Consider the following 20,953-nt stretch of genomic DNA (forward strand, 5'->3'; position numbering starts at 1 on the left):
CCTCTATCAGCCCGATATGCTGGGGCTCGGGACTGCTGTAACTGGGCTCACCATCTCCCATCCAACACCCAGATGCTAGGAGGCACCTGACCCCACCCTTCCCCTCACCCCCACATGCAACCCATTCCCAAGGTCGACTGCCTTGATCTCCAAAACTATCCAGGATCTGACTTCTCTCCACCTCTACTACAACCATCTGTCCAACCTGCCATGACCCCCTCCTAACTAGATGACCACTGGGGCCTCCTAACCAAGTTCTCAGCTCCCATACTTATCTCATCAGCAGCTGCTCTCCACTCAGCATCCACAGTGAACTTTCAGAAACAGAAGGTGCCACTCCTCTGCTCAGTGCCCTCTGCAAGCTCCCCAGAAGCACTCAGAAGAAAGCACTGAGGTAGGCTCACCCACCTTCCTTGGAGCCATTAAGCTTCCATGCCCTAAAATTCTAGCCTCACTGGCCTCCTTTCTGTCCCTTAAAACAAGTCAGGTTCAGCCCCACATAGAGGCCTTTGTACTGACCATTCCCTCTTCCTGGGACACTCTCTTCCTCTGAAATTCAGTCCCCAGCTCCTGGTTCCTGATCTTGAGGACACTACAGGGTAGTAGGGGAACTAGTAAGAAGACAAATAATAGTGGGTGGGGGGATGGGTGAAATAGGTGAAAGGGATTAAGAGCACACTTGTCTTGATGAGCACAGAGTAATGTATGCAACGGCTGAATCACTATATTGTACCCCTGAAACTAGTATTGTACTGTATGTTAACTACACTCGAATTAAAATAAAAATTTTTCTAAATGAGAAGACCAATAATTGTATCTGGTGTCACAGAAACTGTTACAGAGAGATGGACCCCCATCACTTTGTGGGGTAATCATTTGGGAAGAGTATTTACTTCACCACCCACACCAGGCCCAGACTGCACCAAGCACATGGCCTTTTAATAACCTTTGAACCCACCCACCCATGCATCCCCCATTGCCCTGGCTCAGCTCCGCCACATCTTCTCTTGGGTTTGGTCCAAAGTCTCCTCTCCCTCTAGTTCGGACCAGGCCCTCCCAGGTGGTTCCATCCCTTCTCCGTCCCCCTCTGGCTCCTCCAGGCAGGCATCCTTTCTCGAGGCCATCCTTCTCAGTGTCTCAGTTGCTAATCTCAGCAGCTGCTCTGGCTCTTCTCTCCAAGCCTCCATTTCTGGCTTCTTTTCAATCTGCTGCTAGGCTCTCCTCTTCTCCCTGCACATTCTTCCCGGGGTAATTTCACCCACCCTCAGACTCATTTGAGGATGCCTCACATCTCAGTCTCCACCTGAGATCTCTCCCCTAGGCTCCAGACCCAAATATCCAATTGCTTGTGAGACTTTTCCTCTTGAACATCCCATAGGGTCTGTAAATTCAACATTTCCCAAACTGATGCGATCTTCCTCCTGCATGTTTGGGAATGTCAGTCCAGAGATCCAATCACCCAAGAAGGAAACCTGGAATCATCTGTACCACCTGCTTTGTCCTCACTCCAGCACAGCCACTGATCTCCTAAATAGGTCTCCTGTCCTCTTCCTCCTGTCTCCCTGCTGCCTCAGCACCTTTCACCAGGACCATGGGCTCCTTGCCCCCATCAAGCCTCCATCTGGTCCATCCTTGCAGCAGCCACCCCAGTCATCTTTCTACACCCACATGTGGCGCTGGTGACTCTCAGGCCTAAAAGTGAATGCCCATCACATAAGGATAGGACCCAAAGTCTTAGCCCAACTTGGGAAGCTCTCCATAGCCAGCCCTACCTGCTTCTTCAGGCTTATATTCTAATTCTTCCCACTTTTCAATCTTTCCCCCTGTGTTCTAGCACAGACAATGGAATGTTGGAGCCAAAGTGTTTTGACTGAAATCACACACCAGCTAATAACAATTGCTAACAGTTCCTGAGGGTCTCCTTTGTGCCCAGGTCCATACAGTATTCACAGTCAACCCTTCAACAGCCCCTTGAGATAGTTACTATTATTATCCCTATTTTATAGATGAGGAAAACTAAGACTCAGAAATTGTGTAACCTTCCTAAAGACACTTAGTTGGTAATGCCATATTTAGCATTCAAATTCAGGTTGTCCAATCACTGAATATGCTGCCTCCAAAGGAGTGGATGGTGGAATAGGACTTCAATCAGACGTCATCATTCATTCATTTACAGGCACTTGTTAAGCACCTACTATGTGTCAGGCACAGACTCCTGATCCAGGGCTCTCATTATACCATTAAACTTCTCTGGGATTAAAGTAAGGTTGGTAATGATGAATAACATAAAATGGGAATGAAAAGAAAACGACACAAATAGGAGGCTTTCAGGAAAAGAATAGTTCAGCTCTTGTCCTCTGGACCCCTCCAAATGGTCTTCAGTCCCTCTACCCACAGCCGGATGTGATATGTTTCTCCCCTGCTCAAAACACTTCAAGGCTGTCTAGGTATCACACTAAACCCAGGATGGAACCAACAGTATGATTATGTTGAAAAAAAAAAACAACAAATCTCACGGTAAAGAAAACATTCATAGACAAAGTAAAAAGATCAACTGGGAACAATATTTGTAACTCTTATCACGAAGAGCTAACTTTCTTAATATACAAAAGTTCTCTTTTTTTGACATTTTAAGTGATCTCTACACGCAACATGGAGCTTGAACTTAGAACCAACCCTAAGATCAAGAGTTGCACACTCTACTGACTGAGTCAACCAGGCACCCCCAAAAAAGTTCTTACATATCAAAGAGAGAAAATACCATTCATTTCTAACTTGATAGAAATATATATATATACATACATATATATATATATATATATATATATATATATATATATACACGTATATATATATATAGTGTATATATAGTGTATATATATATATAGTGTGTGTGTGTGTATATATATATATATACTACCTGGGTGTCTCAGTGGGTTAAGCCTCCGACTCATGATTTAGGCTCAGGTCATGATCTCTTGGGCTCTGCATTGACACCGCGAATTCTGCTTAGGATTCTCTCTCTCCCTCTCTCTCTGCCCCTCCGCTGCTTGCATGTGCTCTCTCTCTCAAAATAAAAAGACAAACTTTAAATAAAGTTTTAAAAAAGAAATATATATATAAGCTGACAGTTTACAGAAAAGATATATATAAAAAGTGTTTACTTCATTCATAATAAGAGAAAGGCAAATTACTACTATAAGAGAGTATTTTGGGGGCACCTGGGTGGCTCAGTCAGTTGAATGTCTGACTCTTGGTTTTGGCTCAAGTCATGATTTCATGGCTCATGAGACCAAGTCCTGCATCAGGCTCTACGCTGAGCATGGAGCCTGCTTGGGATTCTCTCTCCCTCTTTTTGCCCCTCCCCTGCTTGCGCTCTCTCTCTCTCTCTCAAAAATAAAATAAGTAAACATTAAAAAAAATTTTAAGAGTATTTTTTTACCCATCAGGTTGGCAAAAAATAAAATATATGATAACACAATCAGTTGGCAATGATGTGGGGTAACAGGTACTTTTATACACTGCTGCTGGGATTGTAACTCTGTACAACTTCTACAGAGGGCATTATGGCTGGATCTGTCAAAATTATAAATATACAGACCATTTAATCCAGCAATTCTGCTCTAGGTCTTTATTTTATCCTTATATGTATGTATCAAATTGTTTATATATAACATTATCCACTGAAATATTGTTATAGCAAGATATCATAAACAACTTAAATATTGATTAAATAACTGATGGCACATCTATACAAGAGTATATTATGCAGCTCTTAAGAAAAAGTAGCTCTTTAGGGGTGCCTGGGTGACTTAGTCAGTTAAGCATCTGACTTGATTTTGGCTCAGGTCATGACCTCGTAGTTTGTGAGATTGAGCCCCGTATCAGGCTCTGCACTGACAGAGTGGAGCCTGCTTGGGATTCTCTCTCTCCGTCTTTCTCTGCCCTCCCAACCCCGTCTCTCAAAATAAATAAATAAACATTTTTCTAAAAGTAGCTCTTTATACACTAAAATGGAAAAATCTTAACAGTCAGGTGTGGTAAAAGCGGTGGAATGTGATATCTGAGATTAGGACATAAAAGGCAGTGTGATGCAGTGCCTGGGTGGCTTAGTCAGTTAAGTGTCCCACTCTTGATTTCAGCTCAGGTCTTGACCTCAGGGCCGTGAGTTCAAGCTCTGCACTGGGCTCTGCACTGGACATGAAGCTTATTTAAAAAAATTTTTTTTTTTAATTTAAAAAGGCAATGTGATGGGCAAAACAATCTTAAAAAAGAACATGGTTGGAGGAATCACACTCCCTGATTTGAAAAGCCACTACAAAACAACAGTCATCAGGACAGTCTGCTACTGGCATAAGAACAGACATATAGATCAATGGACTAGAATAGAGTCCAGAAATGAGCCCATGTATCTATGGTTAATTGATTTTTGACAAGGGTGCCAAGAGCATTCGAGAAAAAATAATCTTTTCAATAAATGGTGCTGGGACAACAGGATTGCTACATGCAAAAGGATGCTGGATCCTTCCTTACCTTACCTCATATATAAAAATTAACTCAAATGGATCAGAGATCTAAATGGGAGAATGAAACCATAAAACTCCTAGGTAAAAACACAGAGGTAAGTTTTTTGTACCTTGGATTTGCAAAGGATTCTTAGCTATGACACCAAAAGCACAAGAACCACAAGAAAAAAAGATAAGATAAGCTGGATTTTATACAAATTAAAAACTTTTGTGTTTCAAAGGAAACTATCAAGAGAGACAAAAGACAGCCATGGAATGGAAGAAAACATTTGCAAATCATATACCTGATAAGGGACTTATATCTAAACTATACAAAGAACTCTTTCCACCCAATAATAAAAAAAGAAAAATAACCCAATTAAGAAATGGACAGTGGATCTGAATAGATAGTTCTCCAAAAAAGATAATACAAGTGGTCGAAAAGCACAGGAAACCATGAATAATTAGAGAAACACAAATCGAAACCACAATGAGATACCAGTTCACACCTGGTAGGATGGCTATAACTTAAACAGTCAGATAATAAGTGTTGATGAGAATATGAAGAAATAAGAACCCTCATACAGTGCTGGTGGGAATACACAATAGTACTGCCACTTTGGAAAACAATCTGGCAGTTCCTCAAAATGTTAAATATAGAGTTGCCATTTGAGCCAGCAATTCCACTCCTAAGTATATACCCAAGAGAAATGAAAACGTGCATCCATGCAAAAAAGTTGTACACAAATGTTCATAGCAGCATTCTTCATAATAGCCCCAAAGTCACAACAACCCAAATGTCAATCAACTAATGAATGAATAAACAAAATGTGGTCTATCCATACAATGCAACATTATGGCCATAAAAAGGAATGAAGTACTGATATATGCTATAACATGAATGAACCTTGAAAACATGCTAAGTGAAAGAAGCCAGATGCCAAAACCACATAATGAAAGATCCCGTTGATATGAAGAACAGGCCAATATAGAGAGACAGAAAGTCAATTAGTGGTTGTTCAAAGGCTGGGGAGGTTGGATAGGTGCTTTGTGGGGTGATACCTAAAGGGTATAAGGCTTCTTCTTGAGGTACTGACAGTACCCTGAAGTTGATTGTGGTAATGGTTATACAACTCTATGAATATGCTAAAAACCACTGAATTATACATTTCCTATGGATGAACTGTATGACGTATCAGTTATATCACAATAAAACTGTTGCCAAAAAGAAAGGTTAAGCGATACAGCTTCTTCCTTTCTCCCGCTTTCTCGGATCACTCATTCTGGGGGCTTCTGCCAACACATGAGGGTACTTAGAAGTGGATCCTCCAGCCCCAGTCAACCTGAGATGACCACAGCCCCCACTGAGGTCTTGGTTGTAACATCAGGAGCAACCTTGAACCAGAACTGCCCATCTAAGCTGCTCCACATTCCTGTGACTCACAGAAACTGAGATAATACTGGTTACTTTAAGCAACTAAGTTTTGGAGTAATTTGTTATACATCTATAGATAACTAATAAGCCATTTTTGTAAAAAAAAAAATTGTTTGCATTTGCTTGTATTTTGTGAGATTTCTTGGAAAGGATACTCAAGAAAATGGTGATAGGGGTTATCCCAGAGAACTCTGAGAGGATCATTGGGGAATGAGGGCAGGAAGGAAGATTGATGTCTGATTGTATACCTTTTTTACCTTTGAATTTTGTATCATGTGCATGTATTAATTATTCTCCAAAAAACTTTAAACAACTATATGCCAACAGATAGTCTGCAAACTCCCTACCATGGCTTAGAAGCCTCTATGATCTAGCTTCCCTTTCTGAACACTCACTACTCCTTGCCCTAATTGCTGGTAGTTCCCAAAACACACCAGGCCATTACCCATCCTCATGCCTAGGATCATACTGTTTCTTCTGCCTGGATGCCCTTCTCCCTCCTCCCTATTCTCTATCAAATGCTGCGACTTTTTTGGAAGACTTCCCTGGCTGTCCTTAACTGTGTCAGAAGTCCCCTTTGTGCTCCTAGAATACCCTGTGCTTGACTCAGTCATTTCATGTGTCATGCACAAAGTGATGATCTGTCTTCTTTCCTGCCTCTCCCATTACTCTGTGAGCATCCTGGCAGCAGACCCTCATACAGATCCTCAGAGCCTAGCATGGGGCTTAACACACAGGGGAGGCTGTCAGTAAAGGATTGTTGTGAGAAAGAAAGGAAAGGTGTAGGGAGAGAGGGTGGAAAAAAGGAAAGAAAGAAGGAAGGGACAGTTGGGGGAGGAAGAAAGACAATGGAGTGGGGGAAGAAAGAAATCCCCCTAATGTGCTCAGCGGGACATACACATACAACAAAGATGTACTGGGGGTGCTTGGGTGGCTCAGTTGGTTAAGTATCCGACTTCAGCTCAGGTCATGATCTCTTGGTTCATGAGTTCGAGCCTCGCATCGGGCTCTGTGCTGACAGCTCAGAGCCTGGAACCTGCTTCAGATTCTGTGTCTCCCTCTCTCTCTGCCCCTCCCCTGCTCTCACTCTGTCTCTGTCTCTGTCTCTCTCTCTCTCTTTCAAAAATAAATAAACATTAAAAAAATTAAAACAAAGGTATATGGGATGAATAAAATCCCAAACCAAATCTGAAACAAACCCCAAAGTAATAGGGAGGAGTGTGGATACACACTCTAAGGCTGGGAAGGCTGGAAGGTGCTCACCTCAGGATCACCAACCCCCTGCTGCCATCCCCACCTTCAGTCTCCCCAGCACCCACACCACCTCCCACATCCTATTCCCTGCGGTGACTCCAGCACCCAGGCAGTGCCTGACACTGAGTACTGAATGAATTGTGGTCAGAATCATCTCCCTTCTGTGGAAAGAAGAGCCTCACTCTGTGATATGAACTTGTCTCTTCTCTCTGTGACTAGGTTTTTTCATCTGTAAAACGAGGCAGTTGGGACAGCTGATTTGTAAGACCTTTTTCAGCTGACTGTTAATGACTTCTCGTGGCCTTTGATCATCCCAGCAATCCAAACTCTCCCACCTGAGCAGCAAGAGCTCCTCCCAAGCTGCTCTTCACTCAGACTATGTCACAGGAATGACATAACCATTTATTGAGTGCCTGTTGTACACTAGGAACACATTCAGTGATTTACACCCAACATTGTGTTTATTTCTTTCTACCACTTCTGAGATAAGTACAATAATAATCTCCCCAAGGCACCTGGCTGGCTCAGTCAGTGGAACATTCAACTCTTGATCCCCGGGTTGAGTTCTAGCCCCATGCTGGGTATAGAGATTACTTAAAAATAAAATCTTAAAAAATAATAATAATCTCTTTTTTACAGAAAAGAAAACTGAGACAGAGAGGAAACCCACTTATACAGGGCCACACGTCTGGGAAGGAACAGAGAGAGAATTCTAAGTCCTCTGCTCTAAACCACTACCCTACTCTGCCCCCTCGGACTCTCAACCAGGCTTCCAGCCTGCGTCTCTACTCCAGCCAGCAACCCCCACTTGGCTAACCTCACCCAGCCCACAGGTAAACACTGAGTAGAGAGAGCTGACAGCTGACAGCCGTACCTTGTAATTTCTGTATTCCTCCCCCAGGTTCCAATTTGGTGGTAAGAAGAGGTACTAGATCCATTTAGACTTGCGTTAAGTTTCAGCTCCACCTTTTGACAGAAGTGTGACCTTTGGGCAAGTCGCTTCAACAGATGAAGAGTAAATGACATAATGGATATGAAAATGTCTAGCCCGAAAGCTGGCACATTGTGTGTTCTCTCTAAGTGGGAAAGACCAGGTAAAGAGTAGCAGAGATACCATGAGAAGTGACCATTAACTCCATGAAGAGCCACGTGGGTCTTACAGCCTCTCCACTTAACATTCGAGTCTTATGCCAAAAACCTCCCACCATTGCTCCCATCATTAATGCTCCTTTATAAATCCTTCATAAATCCTTGGGCTTTAGAGTCAGACAGACCAAGTTACAATCCTAGTTCTGCCACTTATCATCTTGGACAAATGAATCCTCTTTGAGGCGCAGTGTTCTCATCTACAAAATAGTAATAATAGTACCTACTGCATAGACTGTTGTGAGGATTAAATAATAGTATGCATGTAAATGTTTATTTATTTTTATTTTATTATTTTTTAAGTCAGCTCCACGCCCAGTGCAGAGCTCAATGCAGGGCTTGAACTCACGACCCCGAGCTCAAGACCTGAGCTGAGATCAAGAGTTGGACACTTAACCGACTGAGCCACCTAGGCATCCCCTGCATGTAAATGTTTACATGGCCGAGCATACAATGAAGTCTCAGAAATGTTAACTATTTTTCCAAAATAATAATAATAGCTGTAGTAGCTTTGAACTGCTTACTGATTAAAGTCCAAATATCCGACACAGTATTCAGAGATTGGCACACTGTAACCCCATCATTTCTTCCTCACCTCTCCTCCCACTGCTCCCCTATGTGGATGTCACACTCAAGCCTGATGTGGCTTTCTCACTTCTGTGTCTCTGCCCATGGTCTCCCTCTCCATTCAGAATGTTCTCCCATAGGGGCGCCTGGGTGGCTCAGTCGGTTGAGCGTCCGACTTCACCTCAGGTCATGATCTCACGGTTCGTGAGTTCGAGGCCCGCGTCGGGCTCTGGGCTGATGGCTCAGAGCCTGGAGCCTGCTTCCGATTCTGTGTCTCCCTCTCTCTCTGCCCCTCCCCCATTCATGCTCTGTCTCTCTCTGTCTCAAAAATAAATAAACATTAAAAAAAATTTTTTTTAAAAAAAAGAATGTTCTCCCACACCTCACACCCGTCCACACCCTCACTTTCCACTCAAGCCTCACCTGCCAACTAAAGGGCCACCTCCTCAAGTGCCCTGGGTTTCCACAGCATTTATGATCCAGCATATATTAGTGCTCAGACCCTCCAGAGTGAGGCTTCTTTCTGCACCTGTCTTATCAGAGGTCACACTTTATTTCCCTTTTTAGGAAGTGACCTGTCTCCACTATCCGTCCATGTGGGCATGTGACTGAGGCCTTAGACAAAGTCATATTGGTTAACTAAGTGATGAACCTGTGGCCAAAGCCTGAGCCAATGAGAATCAGCCCTGAAATTTTGCTGGAACCACTAACAGATGTCCTTTTCCCACAGGCATTGCTAGGCTAAAGCAGTATAAACTCAGAGCTGCTAGTAGCCTTATTTATCACCTTCAAGAGAGAAGTGGACTTTAAAATGATGGAGCCAAGAAATGGAGACAGACCTATTCTAAATGGCATTATTTGAGTGTCTGGATCCATCTCTGCTTGAAGCAAGATAGTATTTTTTTTTTTAGGATTTTATTTTTAAGTAATCTTTATAACCCAACATGGGGCTTGAAATCACAACCCTGAGATCAAGAATCACACAGTCTACCAGCTGAGCCAGCCAGGCACCCCTGAGGCAAGATACTCTTGACTTTTAAGTTATGTGAGCCAAAACCCCACCCTCTTTATTTTATTTTATTTTTATTTATTTAAGCCATCTTGAGTTGGGTTTCTGTCACTTGTCATTGAACGAATACTGCCCAGTATAGTGACCCAACCAGATGGTAAGCTTCCTGAGAGCGAGAATTGCACTGTATAGCCTAAATCCCTGGAGACCAGGATGATCTCGGTATTGCAGCAGCTAGCACAGGGATGATCACAGAATAAGTAAGGAATAAATAAAGGAATAGGTATCTTTACATCTTCCCAATAGTTCAGTGTTCTGCACTTAGAAGAGTCTAAATAGGGGTGCCTGTGCAGCTCAGGTGGCTAAGCATCTGACTTCAGCCCAGGTATGATCTCACAGTTCATGAGTCTGAGCTTCACAGTGCTGAGCCTGCTTAGGATTCTCTCTCTCTCTCTCTCTCTCTCTCTCTCTCTCTCTCTCTCCCTCTTTCTCTCTGCCTTTTCCCCACTTGTTCTCTCTCTCTCAAAAATAAAGAAATAAACTTTTAAAAAAGAGCCTAAAATACTTGAATAAAAGTTCACTTGAACAAGAATTCTAATTCTTACCTGATATAAACAAGGCCCTTTGCTGCTCTGTGGTTCCTCTGAGAGTGACCGATTTCTTACTTTCTGAATAAAATGATCTTGGTGAAAGAGTTGTTTTAGGAGACCCACAGGCCTGAAAGAGATACTTTCAATCCACTAATGTAACTGGTTAGTCTCCCACTGTAAGGGTGACAAAACTTAGATTTAAGCTAAAAACAAGTGCTTAATATTGCAGGGTGAATCACCCAGACAAAGTCAGACAAGACCCTATCCCATGACTCATAGTCCAGTGCTCTGGCTTCTGTCCTGTTGTCACTTTATTAAACAAAGTGGATCAGCCACTTACCCAGAGAACTCAGAAATCTCTAAGCAAAATGGAATAAACTGTTCACCTCTGCTAACTGGCCTCCTCAGCCCTCAGGTGGGGCAACAACACAAGGGAAAGAGCACTGGGCCGGGAGTCAAGACCTAGTTTACTCCACTACTGGCTGTGTGACTTTGGGTAAGACCTTTTCTCTAGTTTTAATCTCCTCTCTTTAAAATGGAGGGGTTGGGAGGGTGGGGTTTGAAGGAGCTTATCTCTATGATCCCTGAAATTCTATAATTACACAGGGTTATTGGACACTTCATCAAATCCCAAAGATTAAACCCACATAAATTATAGAGACTTGGAAGGTCAAGAGGTCAGCAACCCATCTGCAGACTCCAAATTAAGGCTGAGGAACTGAGAATTCCAGATGAGAATATATTCTTTCCAGCTTGCTTTTGGAGGAAATAGAATGAAAATAGATAAAATCACCTTCTGGGTACCATGGAGAAATATGGAGAGATATCTCCCACACACTACAATTCTTCTTCCTCAACTTCAAAGGTCCTAAAAGACCCACATCTAAGTAGATGGAGTGAGACAGATTTGAAACAAGCTCATTAGGATGTCTTCCTCTGAATTAACACAGCTTTCTTCAAAGTAGTCCTTTTGAGAGTAGAGAAAACCCTTCCAATGGGACAGTAATTCCTCCCTCTACTTGTAAAAGTCCTCTTGGGGAAGCAAACCAGCCTCATGATTTTGCCTTCATACCTTGGCTCTCATCACAGGTGACAACTCCCAATTTGATCACCTATTGTATTTTCTATACTTGGCCCTAAGTGACTTTCAGCCATTTCCAAAAGTCATATTCTTCCTTTAAAAGATGGAGGTTTCCGTCAATGATGATGTTCAAGAGAACACATCTCACACTCCAAAGAGAATTCCCTCCAATGTTTTGAGCAGTGGAATTATCAGCGAGTGATATAACACCTCCTGTAGGGAGTCTCTTTTGAAGAGGCTCACACTTGTTGAGCGCCCTGAGGTACTTATTTTGAAAGACCATCTCTGCTGCACCTCATCACATTTTCCCTTCTCTTTCTCATCCCTGGAGAGCTCCAAACTTTTCCTAGCCCTCCTCCCCCATTCCTGTTATATCTTGGCCTTTCCCCAGCCCAACTTTCTTCCCTGCCTGCAATTAGGCAAATACCCAAGTTGCTGAATCTTCAAAATCTGCCTTCGATCAAAAGATAGGTGGGGATGGGGACACTAATGGATCCTGGAATACGGTCTCAGCAGTTCCTATTTCCAAAAGTCCCTTCTCTGGTTCTTAGGGTAAGATGTCTGTCCTAGCTAAACATTTCAAAGGGTCCCAGGGACTCATTCCCATTGGGCATAGTACCAGAACCTTTCCTGCATTGGGTGGGGGTAGGAGGTGGAGATCTGCCCTCCCAAGACCCCCATGTTGCCAAATTCTGTCAACCACCCACATTTCAAACACTAGATAGACACTACAGACAACCTCCTATTACCTTCCTTTATCTTAATATAGAACTTTAAAGTTTACAAGATACTATTTCATTTGTTCTTGGAATCTTCTCCATTGTTTTACAGATGAGGAAACCCAGCCTCAGAGAAATAAAGTGAAACACCCAAGTTGATAATGTCACCAAGATAAAGGTCAAAGTTACATCTCTTGATTTCCCTCATCTCATGCTTTTCTTGATACAACAGAAATTGCTCACTCCTAGAGTAACTCCTCGTTCAGATAATTATCTCCCTTAAGACAGCCAAAAGAGACTCTCAGAGACTCTAACATAACACTAACCCATCACTAAATGCAGTCTGCCCATATCCAAGCACACACATTCAAAGACCCAGTTCTAAGGCTCTACCTACTGCTCCAAGGTGTCTCTCTCTCATAAATCCCCTCCCCAGTGGCTGCCAAGGAGGTGTGTCTTTGGATAGAAGAGCAGAATCTATCTCTGACCCCTCCAAGAAGAGGTCCTGGAAGGGGTCAGAGGGTTCTAGGGGTCCCATCCCCACCTTTCCCCTACCTGCCAAGAGCTGCATCCAGGCGCAGATCTTGTAGACCGTGGCCGTGTTGCAGAAGAAGAAAAGCGCAAAGCAGGTGATACAGCCGAGGATCAGCACCATGGAGAGCAGCACGAAGAAGGCGGCTGCCTTGAAGGCGCCGGACGGGATGGTGCTGAAGTCGGTGAACGAGCCGCGGCAGGTAAGCTCGCGGCCCGCCAGCCCGCTGCCCACACAGTAGTGGAAGAGGCCGAAGTAGCCAGGCTTGGGGGTGCTCACGCTGTCGCCCACCCAGTAGGGCTGGATGAAGACCACCACGTTGATGATGGCGAAGCAGATGGTGAAGATGGCCCATAGCACGCCGATGGCCCGCGAGTTCCGCATGTAGTGCTCATGGTAGAGCTTGGAGGCCTCCTGCGAGGGCAGCATGGTGCCCGGGGGCGGGGCCGGCGGCGGCGACGGCGGCTGGCGGGGGCCGCCGGCCCGGGACCGACCGCCGGGCTGCCGGGCTGACGGGCGGGCGGGAGCTGGGGACGCACGCGAGAAGCTGCCCTGAGCCAAAGAACTCTCGAGGGCGGAGCCTGGGGCGGAGCTGGGGGGAATCAGGGGGTAGTATGGAAGAGCTAGGAGAGGGTCCTGAGTGTTGGGGCGGTGTCTAGAGGGGGCAAAGATCTCCGATTGGACCTAGGAAGAGGCCATGTGAAAGTTGGGGGGTTGGGATGGGGGGGATGGGATGTGGATATGGGAGATGGAAGTGGGGGCTGACTAGAAAGTGGTCATGGGGGTGTTGGGAAGGGGGTTTGGGGACCAGAATTGAGGGAGTAGGAGGGGACCATGGAGAGATAGAATGGAAGCTGAGGACCGGTATTGGGGTATATTAACAGAGGCGCTGTAAATAGGGAGCTTGGAAGGGAATTTGGGGACAGGTATTAGGGGTAAAAGGTTTGGTATTGGGTGTCTAGAAAAGCGCTGTGGAGAGGGGGGTTGGTGCTTCTATGAGGGGATAAGAAGGGGATACACAGGGGCCTGGGAAGGTGATAATGGGGGCTGGGACAGGGAGGGTGAAGTGCAGGAATCAGGATGAGGCTAGTGGGGAGTCGGGCGCTGGGACTGCAGAGTCTGAACACGGGGCAGGGGTTTTGGGGGGGTCCCCTAGAAGACAGGACTGGATGTAGGCTGGGGGGGAGCCTAGGATTGGCGGGCCAGGGCTAAGGAGAGAGGTTTTCCAGGCCAAGGGGACGAGGGACCAGGGCCGGCAGACAGCTCGGGCCTCGAGGGGCGGGCAGTGGGCAGGGGCTATCCCTGGGGCGCTGGGGAGCTACCGGGCCAGGGTAGGGCCGGAGGTGGGGGTGGGGGGCGGCTGCCCAGCTCCCAGGCCGGACGCGCGCGGAGGCTGCGGCCGCAGGAACGGGGTGCAGGGAGACCAACCTGGGCCCGGTCCAGAGCAGTGGGTCCGGGACTGGCACGGCCTAGGCGCCCCGGCTCGGCGCTCCCAGCAGCGGCTGCCTCGGCCCAGGAGGCGGCCTCCGCGCGGCCTCCATCTTGCTCGGGTTCTCCCCGGGGCGCGTTCCCGCGCCGAGGCGCGCGCTCTCGTGCACCGGCGCGGCTTGGCGGAGGCGCGCTCCCGCCGCCAGCGTGCGGGGCGGGGCGGAACGGGGGAGGGGCTCTCCAGGTACTGGCAGTCAGTGTGAGGGGTGGGCACGGACCTAGGGGTCCCCCAGCTTGAGCAATAATCCCTTTATACAGTAGGTTCTCTGACTTGGGGGACCGCCTTCTTCCAACCGGAGCTGCGTGGCTGTGGATCCCCGCAGAGCGCGTGGGAATGGGGGAGGGGCGAACGGAGTATTATTTGATAAGGTTTGAACTGCTCTCTTGCTCCCGGTACACCTTCCCTACAACCTAACACAGTGCCTCAGGTTGCGCCATTACATTTCCAGCCCTTTGGGCCTTAGAGGCATTGAAGGTTCCCAGAGTCTCCTTGGAAACTGCCAACATCCCTGGAAGAGGGAACCCCCTAAAGTGTTAGCATCCCACGCCCGCGATAGGGATTCGTTGGCCACCAGCGGAAGGAGTTGGGCCTGGAGAACAAGATCCAGGGTGAGTATGGGGGACAAGAGGGAAGGAGGCTGGGAACATGTCGGTTTCCCTCCCTACACTCTTCCGAGTACCTGCCATGAAGTGAGCACATCAATAAGATGTGTTAAAGAGCGAAGCGTCCTATTCCAAGCTCATGGTCAGGCCCAAGAACACCCTGGGGGCATTCCAAGGAAGCCAGTGAGGGTCATTTCTTTCCCTGAAGGGGAATAATTTGTGGCTTAAGATCTGCCAAGATGATATGGGTTGGCACCCAGACAAACCCTGACTACTTATTTACTACCCCTGTGACCTTGCACTTGGGCTCTCTGAACCTGTTTCCCCACATCTAAAGTGGGCAGACTAAGCCCCACTTCCCAAGCATGTAAGGGAAAGGGGTGGGGTTGAAAAGAATCTCTGTCAGTGGGTTCCAAACACAACACCCTACACAGGGGCCAGTCTGATGAAATTTGCATCTATCTTCAGAAAAAAGTAATCATGTAACGTTGCCAACTGTCTTTTCCAGGAGAGACACTGTTGTTGTTCTTCTTCTTTCTTTTTTTCCTGAGATTATGTACTTCCTGCTTTCTTGGTGTAAAAATTCCTTTTTAAAGAAATGTTGATGATAGTTAATTTGTTCTTAAGTTTGTTTCATGATAGTTTTTTCTTAATGTCCTCATTTTGGCAAAATAAAAAATGGGTAGTGTTATTTTTCATCCCAAATTTTATTGTTTTTAGAAAAAAAAGTTTATTAAGAAGGCTTTGAAATAAAAAAAAAAAAAAACTCTTAAGGGTCACCTAGGTTAAGCATCCAATTCTTGATTTTGGCTTGGGTCATGATCTAGCCTGCATAAGGCTCCATGCTGATAGCGGGGAGCCTGCTTGGAATTCTCTCTTCCTTTTTCTCTGCCCACCACCCCCCACACGTGCGTGCTCTCTCTCTCTTTCTCAAAATAAGTAAATAAACTCTAAGTAAATAAATAAAACACGATACAATTTTCTAAACCTTTCAGTCAGTTCAGCAAATATGTAATCAGCAATTTAGCTGTGTAAGATTAAAGATCTGTTACTTTATTTAAAATAAAATATATTTCAGTTCTTTAAATTTATTCCATAAAGTACATATTTCCCTATAAATTATCTTTCTCAATGTGGCCTCTTCTCTCCCTCTAGTTGTGTGGAGTTTATCCTCTCAGTTCTCAGGTTGATTTCTTGGTTATTCAGAATGATTTGATAGTTATCTGGCTGTGTTGGAAGAATGAGTTGAGCCTAGGGTCCTCCTACCAGGCTGCCATCTCTCTATCCCAAATTTTAAAACAAAATGATGAGGCCCATGAAATGGGCTCCACAATTCAGGCAACTCAGACTCATATGAAGTCATGTCATCTGAGCACAGGGTGCTCGGTAAATTTGGTTTCCCCTCCATTGGTTCCTTGTAGAGGGCATCCCGACTGTTTCCTGAGAATCCTAAGATCCTAGAATCAAGGGGTTGTATAGAGAGTCTAATTCTACACCTTCTCCCACTGGGCAGACAGAGAACAGAAGCCAAAGAGGGGACTGACTTGAACAAAGAGGTGGGTTGCTCCTGCCAACTGACTGATCAGCCTGAATCATTTATTCACCCATGCAGTAAATAAGTGAATGTCTTCTGTAATGTGCTGCACAGCACTGTGCTAGCCTTGGGATGAGATGGTAGGTAAAACAGATGTGATCCTTGCCCTCCTGGACCTCACAACTTCATGGGGAGATAGAAAGTGTTGGGAGGAGGAGAACATCATCCTCAAAGTCTCTTTTTGTGGGTGCTCCTGGTTTGGTTACTATTCTGAACATAAGTTACTAGAGCCAGAAGCTCCATCTTTTCTCCTTACTCTTGAATTATTGCCTTTTTTTTCCCTCCTTTACTGCTGAGCCAAACTAGTCAGTTCCGAGTAAAAACCAAAAAAGTCCACTCACCACTCTTTTTTTAATGTCTGGTTTTTATTTAATTTATTTTTTTTATTTTACATCCAAGTTAGTTAGCATATAGTGCAACAATGATTTCAGGACTAGATTCCTTAATGCCACTCACCCATTTAGCCCATCCCCCCTCCCACAACCCCTCCAGTAACCCTCAGTTTGTTCTCCATATTTAAGTCTCTTATGTTTTTGTCCCCCCCGCCCCATTTTTATTTTATTTTTGCTTCCCTTCCCTTATGTTCTTCTGTTTTGTATTTTAAAGTCCTCATATGAGTGAAGTCATAGGATATTTGTCTTTCTCTGACTGATTTCGCTTAGCATAATACCCTCTAGTTCCATCCACATAGTTGGAAATGGCAAGATTTCATTCTTTTTGATTGCCGAGGAATACTCCATTATATATATATACCACATCTTCTTTATCCATTCATCCATGGATGGACATTTGGGCTCTTTCCATACTTTGTCTATTGTCAATAGTGCTGCTATAAACATTGGGGTGAATGTGCCCCTTTGAATCAGCACACCTGTATCCCTTGGATAAATGCCTAGTCGTGCAATTGCTGGGTCATAAGGTAGTTCTATTTTTAATTTTTTGAGGAACCTCCATACTGTTTCCCAGAGTGGCTGCACCAGTTTGCATTCCCACCAGCACAAAAGAGATCCTCTCTCTCTGCATCCTTGCCAACATCTGTTGTTGCCTGAGTTGTTAATGTTAGCCATTCTGACAGGTGTGAAGTGGTATCTCATTGTGGTTTTAATTTGTATGTCTCTGATGATGAGTGATGTCAAGTATTTTTCCATGTGTCTGTTACCCATCTGGATGTCTTCTTTGGAGAAGTGTCTATTCATGTCTTTTGACCATTTCTTCACTGGATTATTTGTTTTTTGGGTGTTGAGTTTGATAAGTTCTTTATAGGTTTTGGATACTAACCCTTTATCTGATATGTCTTTGCAAATATCTTCTCCCATTCCATCGGTTGCCTTTTAGTTTTGCTGATTTTTTCCTTTGCTGTGCAGAAGTTTTTATTTTGATGAGGTCCCAATAGTTCATTTTTGCTTTGGTTTCCCTTGCCTCCGGAGACGTGTTGAATGAGAAGTTGCTGCGGCCGAGGTCAAAGAGGTTTTGCCTGCTTTCTCCTCAAGGATTTTGATGGCTTCCTGTCTTACATTGAGGTCTTTCATCCATTTTGAGTTTATTTTTGTGTATGGTGTAAGAAAGTGGTCCAGGTTCATTTTTCTGCATGTCGTTCGTTGTCCAGGTTTCCCAGCACCACTTGCTGAAGAGACTGTCTTTATTCCATTGGATATTCTTTCCTACTTTGTCAAAGATTAGTTGGCTATACGTTTGTGGGTCCATTTCTGGGTTCTCTATTCTGTTTCATTGATCTGAATGTCTGTTCTTGTGCCAGTACCATACTATCTTGATGATTACAGCTTTGTAATACAGCTTGAAGCACGGGATTGTGATTCCTCCAGGTTTGGTTTTCTTTTTCAGGATTGCTTTGGCTCTTCAGGGTATTTTCTGGTTCCATACAAATTTTAGGATTGTTTGTTCTAGCTCTGTGAAGAATGCTGGTGTTATTTTGATAAGGATTGCATTGAATATGTAGATTGATTTGGGTAGTATTGACATTTTAACAATATTTGTTCTTCCTATCCAGGAGCATGGAATCTTTTTCCATTTTTTTGTGTCTTCTTCAATTTCTTTCATAAGTTTTCCGTAGTTTTCAGTGTATAGATTTTTAACCTCTTTGGTTAGATTTATTCCTAGGTATTTTATGATTTTTGGTGCAATTGTAAATGGGATTGATTCCTTGATTTCTCTTTCTGTTGCTTCATTGTTGGTGTATAGGAATGCAACCAATTTCTGTGCATTGATTTTATATTCTGCAACTTTGCTGAATTCATGGATCAGTTCTAGCAGTTTTTTGGTGGAATCTTTTGGGTTTTCCATATAGAGTATCATGTCATCTGTGAAGAGTAAAAGTTTAACCTCCTCCTGGCTTATTGGATGCCTTTTATTTCTTTGTGTTGTCTGATGGCTGAGGCTAAGACTTCCAATACTGTGTTGAATAACAGTGGTGAGAGTGGACATCCCTGTCTTGTCCCTAACCTTAAGGGGAAAGCTCTCAGTTTTTCCCCATTGAGGATGATATTAGCATTGGGTCTTTCATATATGGCTTTTATGATCTTGAGGTATGATCCTTCTATCCCTACTTTCTTATGAGTTTTTATCAAGAAAGGATGCTGTATTTTGTCAAATGCTTTCTCTGCATCTATTGAGAGGATCGTGTGGTTCTTGTCCTTTATTTGATTGATGTGAAGAATCATATTGACTGTTTTGTGGATATTGAACCAGCCCTGCATCCCAGGTATAAATCCCACTTGGTCATGGTGAATAACTTTTAAAATGTATTGTTGGATCCAGTTGGCTAATATCTTTTTAAGGATTTTTGCATCCATGTTCATCAGGGAAATTGGACTATAGTTCTCCTTTTTAGTGGGATCTTTGGTTTTAGAATCAAGGTAATTCTGGCTTCACAGAAAGAGTTTGGAAGTTTTGCTTCCATTTCTATTTTTTGGAACAGCTTCAAGAGAATAGGTGTTAACTCTTCCTTAAATGTTTGATAGAATTCCCCTGGAAAGCCATCTGGCCCTAGACTCTTGTTTTTTGGGAGATTTTTGATTACTAATTCGATTTCTTTACTGGTTATGGGTGTGTTCAAATTTTCTATTTCTTCCTGTTGCAGTTTTGGTAGTGTATATGTTTCTAGGAATTTTGCCATTTCTTCCAGATTGCCCTTTTTATTGCCATATAGTTGTTCATAATATTCTCTTATAATTATTTTATTTCTGCTGTGTTCATTGTGATCTCTCCTCTTCTTGATTTTATTTATTTGGGTCCCTTCCTTTTTCTTTTTCATCAAACTGGCTAGTGGTTTATCAATTTTGTTAATTCTTTCAATGAACCAGCTTCTGGTTTCATTGATCTGTTCTACTGTTTTTTTGTTTTGTTTTGTTTTGTTTTGTTTTGTTTTGTTTGTTTTTGTTTTCAATAGCATTGATTTATTAGAGCATTGATAAAGCTCTAATCTTTATTATTTCCTGTCTTCTGCTGTTTTGGGGTTTTCTTTGCTTTTCTTTTTCCAGCTCTTTAGGATGTAAGGTTAGGTTGTGTATCTAAAACCTTTCTTCCTCCGTTAGGAAGGCCTGGATTGCTATATACTTCTGTCTTATGACTGCCTTTGCTGTGTCGCAGAGGTTTGGGGCTGTGGTGTTATCATTTTCCTTGCCTTCTATGTATTTTTTAATTTCCTCTTTAACTTCTTGATTAGCCCATTCATTCGTTAGTAGGATGTTCTTTAGTCTCCAAGTATTTGCTATCTTTCCAAATTTTTTCTTGTGGTTGATTTCGAGTTTCATAGCGTTGTGGTCTGAAAATCTGCATGGTATGATCTCAATCTTTTTGTACTTGTTGGGGGCTGATTTGTATCCCAGTATGTGATCTATTCTGGAGAAAGTTCCATGTGCACTGGAGAAGAATGTATATTCCGCTGCTTTAGGATGAAATGTTCTGAATATATCTGTTAAGTCCATCTGGTCCAGTGTGACAGTCAAAGCCATTGTTTCCTTCTTGATTTTCTGTTTAGATGATCTGTTCATTGTTGTACATGGGGTGTTGAAGTCCCCTACTATTATGATATTATTATCAATGAGTTTCTTTATGTTTGTGATTAATTGATTTATATATTTTGGTGCCGCCACATTTGGAGCATAAATGTTTATAATTGTTAGGTCTTGGGGGATAGACTCCTTAATTATGATATAATGCCCTTTTTCATCTCTTGTTACAGTCTTTATTTTAAAATCTAGATTTTCTGATATAAGTATGGCTACTCTGGCTTTCTTTTGTCGACCATTAGCAAGATAGATGTTTCTCCATCCCCTTACTTTCAATTTGAAGGTGTCTTTAGGTCTCAAGTGGGTCTCTTGTGAATAGCATATAGATGGATCTTGTTTTCTTATCCATTCTGTTACCCTATGTCTTTTGATTGAAGCATTTAGTCCATTGATGTGTAGAGT

At 43.6% G+C, this 20,953-nt stretch overlaps 1 protein-coding gene across 1 annotated transcript in view; it reads right to left on the reverse strand.

The window, feature by feature from the left end:
• LHFPL4 (LHFPL tetraspan subfamily member 4) overlaps positions 1–13,275 on the reverse strand; it is a 29,193-nt gene extending 15,918 nt beyond the window's left edge. The window contains exon 1 of the mRNA XM_042927542.1: positions 12,862–13,275. Coding sequence (XP_042783476.1) covers positions 12,862–13,267 — 406 coding nt within the window. The 5' untranslated portion in view covers positions 13,268–13,275. The remainder of the gene's footprint in view (positions 1–12,861) is intronic.
• Between the last annotated feature and the right edge of the window lie 7,678 nt (positions 13,276–20,953).

This window comes from Panthera leo, chromosome A2 (genome assembly GCF_018350215.1).
Source record: "Panthera leo isolate Ple1 chromosome A2, P.leo_Ple1_pat1.1, whole genome shotgun sequence".
Taxonomy (NCBI): domain Eukaryota; kingdom Metazoa; phylum Chordata; class Mammalia; order Carnivora; family Felidae; genus Panthera; species Panthera leo.